At 34.9% G+C, this 8,950-nt stretch overlaps 1 protein-coding gene across 1 annotated transcript; it reads right to left on the reverse strand.

The window, feature by feature from the left end:
• Positions 1-400: 400 nt before the first annotated feature.
• On the reverse strand, positions 401-5,866 carry LOC121407302 (39S ribosomal protein L52, mitochondrial-like). Its single transcript, XM_041598291.1, has 4 exons — positions 5,715-5,866; positions 4,664-4,731; positions 3,362-3,426; positions 401-3,083 (listed from the first exon to the last, which is right to left on the reverse strand). The coding sequence occupies exons 1-4, from the start codon at positions 5,807-5,809 to the stop codon at positions 2,889-2,891; spliced, it is 423 nt and encodes a 140-aa protein (XP_041454225.1). The 5' UTR covers positions 5,810-5,866; the 3' UTR covers positions 401-2,888.
• Between the last annotated feature and the right edge of the window lie 3,084 nt (positions 5,867-8,950).

Raw genomic sequence — 8,950 nt, forward strand, 5'->3', positions numbered from 1 at the left:
TTCAGCAAAACCATCATCATCCCAGCATCAGCTCATCATCACCATCATTGTCATCACCATCATCATCATCATCACCATCATCTCATCATCTCATCAGTAACATCTACATCACCATCAACATGATCGCTATCATCATCGTCACCATCACAATCATCATGACCATTATCATCATCACCATCATCACTATTACCATCATTGTCATCACTATCATCATCATCTCATCATCATCATCATCACCATCATCTCATCAGTATCATCTACATCACCATCAACATGATCATCATCACTATCACCATCATCACCATTATCATCATCATCACTATCCAGGAGTGTATCCAGGATTGAATAGATGGGAGTGACCACCCCCCCCCATAAAAAAATGGTTTTTGTGAATAGTGCTGAGTTTTCATTGGAATTTTGTTAGCATTAAAAAAAGATTTACTTACAATAACATAAAATGATGTTTAATACGTAGGGCCTGCTGGTAAAATTAGCCAGAAAGCGTTGACCATTGATCTATGACAAATTTTCCAAGTTTGATTTTTCACTTTATGTTCAAGGACATCACAAGAAACTTTCAAATTGGTGTGAAATGTCTAATTCCCTGATTTTAGTTGATCGCCTTCTAATTTAAATTTGTTGACCTTTCAAACTTTCTGGTAATTAACTTCTTAACAGGAGGTCCAGGCCCAGGGTATACACGAATGATGCTGTACACTCTTCTGTTCATTACAACAAGAAAAATATTTGGCATGTCAATCAATGCAGTAGGGGCATTTTCAAAATTTGACCCCAATCCTCTTTTATGCCAGTGAAACCTGCGAAATGACGGTAAGAGACAGGGAAATGCTAGATGCTTTTCATAGCAAATGTTTACGAAGGATCTGAAATATCTCACGGAGGGAACACAATACAATTAGGATGTAAGGAACCAAACAAACCGAAAGTTACTCAGCCAAATAATTTCAAAAACAAAGGCTGACATGGCTTGGTCACGTCCTAAGGATGCCAGAAAGCAGTATAGTCAGGACGGCTGTTACATGGAACCAGAAGGAGGGAAAAGGAAGAGAGGTAGACCACATCTAACATGGTCCCGAACATGGTGGAGAACAATTAAAGAGACTTTACTGATTGGGATACAAATTAGAATGAAGCAGTCCTCATCGCCCAAGATTGATACCAGTGGCGGACCCTTGCGGATCAATGTTCACATGTGGATGGAACGAGCTAGGGTTTAAGGAAGGACCTGATTTTGACCCGTCAGATGGCCAAGATAACTATTAGAAATTTTATACCTAGTTGAAAATTATCCATGTCATGTAATTGAACACATGAAAGTAAAAAATCCAACTTGGCAAATTAGTCAAAGTAGCAGTCAAATCATGACCCATGCTGCCTGACTAGAAAGTTTTCAGAACTGAAGTGGCTACCCTAAATAAATATGACATCATTACTATTCATCATCATTAATACACCTGTGTATTCAATATATCAGACACCTCTATTTCATACATGATACCAACTGATCCCTAAGGTATATGTTCCCTCTTAATGTCTCAAATTCCAACACACAGTCCCATCTACAATGATTACACATCACGATTGTCTAAAATACTAATAAACAAAAACATGAGATAGAAGCAAAGATAGTTTTTCAATATTAAACATATGAAAAAGTAAACTCGAATCAATTCTGATAATTTGAGAACCACAGATAGGAGCAATACTTCATTAACTGCATCATCCTCAAATGTATATATATATATATAATTTGTTGCCATGTAAGTTTCCATCTGCTTATCTCTTCTAATTTTTGAAAAGCACATGTGGACTGACAATCACAAAAAAAGACCAAGTGACATGACTTGTAGGTCTGCTGGAAACCATGAAATAACAAAAAAGTTGAAATTGATTTGTGTGAAATCCCTCTACATGCCACTGAAAAAAAAACAACAATATTTGTCATCACTAGGAAGATGTACATTACATGCACGGTTTCTAATCAAAATAGACACTGTGTACACACATTATGGTATATTTGATGACAATAAATATGCAATATTTATTATTGTTAAGTTGTAAAGTTTGTGAGAGCTCAACAAGAGTACTCATCAGTCATTTTTGTCACAAAGGCAGTCCAATCTCATCTTCATGATAGGCTAGGGGCTCTTTGAAGATTATTACAGGGGAAGAGGACATGCATCGCATTAGGGCATGCCAATATCATTGTTAATGGTTACTAACTTCATGCATATCAAGGCCTAGGGAGATTTGTACACAGGAAGTATGAAGGAATGTCATTTACTGTATTGTCATAGGTCATGATGTCACTCGAGCACAAATCGCGCAGTAGCAAGGAGAGTACATCTGACCAAAACAAACCTTCTATGTATCACCCCGTCTATATATAAATATCTAAATATAAAAAAGTTTTGATAATTATTTTTTTTTAATTATGAGCATCTAGAATGATATCTTCATTTCCCTAAATTACATAAATTTGCATATTTACTTGTAATTGTTTAAAAGTAAATAACAGACACTTGAAAAATCCTTAACGATTTGTCATTTGAATTTTTGAATACTGCTATTCAAATGTTTAAACTATACTCTATTCTATTCAATTTCAAAACCAACTTAATCTCTGAGTGTAAAATAAAAGCAAATGCATTCTATCACTGATATGAATAAACCATCCTTGTCTGAAAAATTGCTTCCAATTTCACAGGCGTTGACTTATGCAGACTGAAATGCATCCCATTTCAAGAAATAATATTAAATGGGTTATTCCGTGAATGAAGTTCTGTTAAAGAGCAGTCTCACATAGGCAATTTTGAATGAGAGTGTATTCAACAAAAATAGTTCAAGGCTGTATCTATTCCTTTGTGTCACCGCTGTGATTGTATTTTCTTAGACGATGCTGTCCGTCTCCGTTCTACATAATCTTCTTGTTTCCAGGCACTTCCTTTGGGTTTCAGTCGCATTCCCGCTCTCAACTCTTCCTTTCTCCTCTCTCCTTTCATCTTCTCTTGATATTTAACCTTCCCTTGCAGCATCTCCTTCGATAGAATATCAATCTGCTCCTGGTAGCAGAAAACAAAATGGAAAATATCATGGTCAGTATCATCAATAGGCAAAGGGCAAACAATACATTTTCCATGACAGTTGATTTGGAGCATACTTCATACAAATATATAGAGAGTACTACAGGAAATTGTAAGGTATATTGCAGCAAAACTAGAACCAACATGGATCTATAACAGACAAGCACTCTAGAAAATATTATGAGACTTAGATTCAGGTAAGTACCGGTAATAGTTTTCTATTAAAATACCATCTAAAATATTCTTTATATTCTTACTGCAAGTTCCCGCTGTTCTTCCTTTCTCCTTAGCTGATGAGTTTGTGGAGGAGCAGGTCGTCCATCTAATAATATAATAATTAAAAAAAAATTAACATTGCAACACCCACATGTTTTTTAATACTGGTTGTAATTATAGTAGAATCTCTATTCTCAGATTCATAAAATTACAAAGAGGCTGGGAGTGTTTAAATGTAATCAGGGGGGCGTTTCATGAAAGGACTTGTCAGACGTTTTATCCGACAAGTCCCATTTTATCCGACAATTACCATAGGAACAGTGCCTCTCAGCCAATCAAAATCATAGAAAGATGTCAGATCTGACAACTTGTCGGATGAAAATATTGATGAAACGCTCCCCAGGTCTGATTTAGGGACATTAAAAGTTTGTGTTTATATTTTGGAAAGTGTGAATAATATGAATTATAGTGGAGTATAATCTAGCATTTCAATCCTTCTCTATTGTTTACATTTCTTGTTCAAACAACTCTTCGAGCTCTCATCTTGGAAATTTAGTAATTAGATATCAGAAAACAGACAAGGATAATATCCTGAAATTTTCAGCTCTTTCCTTACTTGGACAGTGGATTGATATATTTTAAAAAATAACCCTAGATATTTTTTGATCTGGCACCTGATTGATCAAAATAAATTGTTGTTCAAAATTGCAAAAAAATTATCCAATAAAACACATTTTTAATAATTTCATAACCTTTACTTTCTGACTGTTTTAGGGCATAAAATTCATATCTAGAAATGAATTGGAATAGCAATATTCATCTTTTGTAGGATCTAATAAAACTATAGGCTTTAAGGCCTTTACATGACACATTTTCTGCTTCCATAGTATGGTTTGAATAGACCATTTACTTTCACACACTGTACATGCCACTAACGTAATATTATGTTCATATTGCTGATGCACATTGGTAACCACTTGCCAAAACCCACATTCACACATACCCAATATCACAATATTGCAGAGCTCTGGTAGTTTGACTGAGGCATACATTTATATATCAACAGAGGTTGACCAGAATGCTGTAAAATTACTATGCAACTAATGTTCATTTTATCTCCCAAATGAGAGCATCATTCATCTACATCACAAAAGAAATGCCTACATATTAATGACTGCGTATGATGAAAATTTTCTGTACATGTTTTTTCCTATTTCCTGCTATCATTTTACTACTACTATACACTGTAATGCGACACAAAAATGTAGTAATACTTATCACTGCCAGTCTGCCACTATATCATTATATTAAAAAAAATTGATTTGAAAAACCTGAATCCTTACCTGCAAATGACCAATCAGGATTATCAGTGAGAGGTCCATACTCGTTACCAGATCGTCCTAATCCTTGGCTGAAAAGAAAAATCAAATAGCAGTCTCACTTTACAAAATATACTTACAGACTTGTTTTTTTACAATAATCACAAATTATATTCTGTGATTTTTGAAAAGCTAAATGAACAGATCCTCGACTCATTTCTGCTTCTGTCAAAACCAGATTTGAAATAAACATAATAAAGTTTCCTTGAACTTAAAATGACATAATTTTACAACAGAAGTTTCCAGAAAAATATCTTTGTAAAATTGCTACTTCAGTTTTATACAACTTTTGTATAAAAAGCAGGTTGTAGTCAAGGTTGGTAGTTACAAGTCATGACGCCACTGGAGAAAACTTCATAGACTTTGGACACATGACTTGGCCCCGCAGCAAAGACCAAGGCCAAGACAAGCATATTTTGCCCCAAGGTCGGCCTTGACTACATCCCTGGTAAAAAGGATATCAATCTCTCATGTCATGCACGAGTAAGCGCAAACTATACAGGCAAAATTGTCACTTTTCAAAGGTTACACTATTCTTGGGAAGTCTCCAGATTCACTTCCAGAATTTGTTTTGTCAAATTTTATTTCCAGTGAATGTTCAAGTGCTGTGGTTGTTTATCACATATTAAAAGTACACTAAATTAAATCCCACCTATTCTCAGTGATGATTAACATGGGTCAATGTGAACCACTGGGCACAACTGCACCACATCATGATACTTCACACATTTTAAAAAAAAATTCCTTAAGACACTGTTATTCATCTCTTGTTTATGTGTTCTTAGACCTTAAAGGACAAGTCCATCCCAACAAAAAGTTGATTTGAATAAGAGATAAATTCAACAAGCATAACACTGAAAAATTTCATCAAAATCAGATTTAAAATAAGAAAGTTATGACATTCTAAATTTTCGCTTAATTTCACAAAACAGTTAAATGCACATCCTGTTTGGTATGCAAATGAGGGAACCGATGACATCATCCAATCACTATTTCTTGCATAATATTACTATACCTTTCTCTCCATTTTTTCCCAGCCAAACATGAAGAACTGTTGCTAAGGTACCTAACTGTCGGTCTAAATGCTGCTTGTATTGCTGATTGAAGCATCTTGGCCTTGCTTTCTCTCAATACTTGAAAATCTAAAGAATCAAACGTGGAAAGATATTTCAGCCACAGTGAGGTGTTAGTTCCAACAAGGTGCTTTATACAGTACAGGTGAACCACAGTATAGGCTTAGCAAAAGGGAAAATGCAAAATGCAGCAATAAAGATCTCTAATTTGATGAAATATGCCTTCAGGATAATACCCCACCTTCATCGCTTTCGATTGTTGGTTTTTTTTTTCGAAACATGAAAATCTTAAATCGTAAAATCTAGATCAACAGGAGACAGTTTCAATTAAATTAAGATGATTTAACTTCTCAAAATGCTACTGCATGAAAGAGGCATTTAAATAATATTATCACTTTTTATGTACTTGCAAAGAGCTGAGTGCAGACTATTATGCATGTGCTTTAAAGACAAAGGTTAACATCACTGTTTTATTTGTGAAAATCCAGAACTATGATGTGTGTATACATAATTATATTGATTTTAAAAAAATACCCTGGAAGAAATGAAAATTGTGTGGACACTTTCAGGATATTTGTGACTGAAAATCACCATTTAATTCATCTCCTGGTGAGATTAATTTCAACACAATGGAAAACTCAAAAAAAGAAGGGCACTGCAAAAATTCCACTCAGTCAAAATAAACAATATTTATACACAGGCTAGCTTTGATTAATCTTTACTAAGCTCATATCAATAATTAACAGATTGGTTCAATCATAGTGAGGCGATAGCCCCTTAATTACACCAATTGGTTTCTGAATCTAAAGACACAAAATGGCAAGAGAATAACCAATGAAAATCAGATGGGATTAAATACTATTCACACTTTATTACTAAGCCTGAGTCGAATCGATTTTAAAATTGGTGTTCGATCAATGTCATCGAACACCGGTGCAGGTTTTGCAAAATCGGTGCATCGAAAAAAAAAAAAAATATGGTACGTCGGCCGGCCGATTCGTTTGGTTTACACAATCAATCATCAAAATAACAGTAATGTCCAACTTGATTTCTATTGCCCCCAAAATGAAACCGATCGAGTAATTATGCTATTCACCATTAATTTGAAGTTTATTTCGATCATAGTTCGAGTCTTACTCGTCTGCTCGTGCCGAGATAATTTATACACGAAGAATTCATGAATGGAAGTCATGGCCATCGATCGTACATGCGCAGTACTGTTCTTTAATCAAACCAGAAAATGGCCGGAAATTGACGCGATCAACGTAAAATAAATCTTGCTTTCATGAACAATATTAATATCATGACCATAGAACATTATTCAATCGTAATAAGTAACAATAATTTGCATATGATTATCATTAATATGAATTTAGAGCATGATGTAAACGTTTGTATTTCGTTTCAATTTTCAATGGCGGACATCTCATGACGATCGACTTGACTTCGAGCTAGTGCACTTGTCTAAAAAAAATAATCATCACATCAGGGTTGATTCTCGAACATTGTCTACATGCAAAAACTCTGTTCAAGTTCGTAATATCACCATATAATAACATTTTACATGACAAAACAGAGAAAATTGCGTTTGATTTTTTTTCCCATCAATTTGAAGCTAGTTTGTGCCCAACTTTGGGCTGTGATTTCATGAATGGGAAAATATGTCATACATGTACATCATCGAACACGCATGCGCATTGTGCTTATTTTCTCGGAGCTTGGAGGAGACATCCAGAGATGGAATAACAATAGAAATAATCCGGCCAGTATTAATTCTTCCATATGAACATAACATACTTTGCTGGCATCGTCAATATTCTTAGTATGACCATAAGATCTTGTTAAATCGTAATAATATAGATGAATTTAGGGCTCGATTCGAAACATTCGTATTTATTTTGATCGCATGCTCAATTGCGTCTAAAAAACTGGATTGTCATTATCAGGATTAATTCTCGAACATCGTCATAACTCATATTCCACAATTTTTCCTCACAATCGTTATATCAGCATTGAATAGCAATTCAAATGACCATCCAGAGAAAATTACGTATTTATTCCCATAAATTTATTTGGAGCTCATTTTGGATCCAACTACACAATCTCAGGCAAGTTACAGCTCTCTCCGTTGATTGCACTTGTTTGCTGGCGCTGACGTCAAGCACGCCTGTCGTTTCGGGAGAGTGAGTGTACGGAGCTGCGGACGGGGCTGGTGAATGGACTGCCAATGCTAGTTGACCGAAAATCATTCGATCGACTCTGCGTGATTCATGTCTTTATTATTGTTTAATTTTAAACTTATATGTTGTCATCTGCAAATATCATTGTTGAAGATATTTTGGGAAGAATTCTGATTTGGTCCCCGGCATTTTTTTGTGTGTTTTGTGATCATGGAAAATACAAACGAACTTTGCTGTCATCTGCTTGTGCAACGCTCACCTGGCCAACGCCAGCGCATACCGTCAGTGCGTAGTGCATATGCAAAGCGCATCACATCAACGCAAAAACAAAAGACTTAATTTTCCCCGCCTTCAATATTCGATGCATCGATGTTCGATCGAATTAGAGCTGTCGAACACCGGTTTTCAAAATAATCGATATGACTCAGGCTTATTTATTACACATGCTCTTCATGGGCATGTTTAGGTGATTTGCTCAACCAAGAAGCTACTGGAAGGTGACATTAAATTTTAAATGACTGGAACAATCATACAGCCACACACATATCGGATCCCAGAGGATACACAGGTAAGATAATCTAAACACTGTGTGTCTGAATGTGGCTATGTTGAGATACAGTTATTTCTGGCACTGTTTGAAATATACATAATTTATCAGCTATGATTTAATTTTCATTTATTAACACATGTATGCAAAAAATTATGAAGAAAACAATTCAAGAAGTAAAGTACCAAACATATAAAAAAGGTAAAGAAAAGAAAACAGATAAAGAAAGAAAAAGAAGAAAGGAAGATGAGCTTAGATGAAAGCACTCATTCAATGAACAAGGTTATAATATAACCTTGTTCTCAGTTATATCTCCATATGTGGCAAAAAAAGGGTGGCAATGTTTGGCTTATTTTCTCTTTTTCTTTGGGGCAAATGCTTGATTTTTTTACACTGACAGTTTCCATTACATCTATTATTTATACAACTTGGCTCTTATTTAAATTTGATT

This window comes from Lytechinus variegatus, chromosome 2 (assembly GCF_018143015.1).
Source record: "Lytechinus variegatus isolate NC3 chromosome 2, Lvar_3.0, whole genome shotgun sequence".
In the NCBI taxonomy this organism is placed as follows: domain Eukaryota; kingdom Metazoa; phylum Echinodermata; class Echinoidea; order Temnopleuroida; family Toxopneustidae; genus Lytechinus; species Lytechinus variegatus.

Bases quoted from the DNA above. Each gene is read 5' to 3' on its own strand.
- LOC121407302 (XM_041598291.1), bottom strand. From the start codon at position 5,809: ATGCTTCAATCAGCAATACAAGCAGCATTTAGACCGACAGTTAGGTAC. The intron at 3,427-4,663 runs GTAAGGATTCAG...TTATATTATTAG, and splicing joins TCCTGATTGGTCATTTGCAG to ATGGACGACCTGCTCCTCCA. The intron at 3,084-3,361 runs GTAAGAATATAA...TTCTGCTACCAG, and splicing joins AAGAACAGCGGGAACTTGCA to GAGCAGATTGATATTCTATC.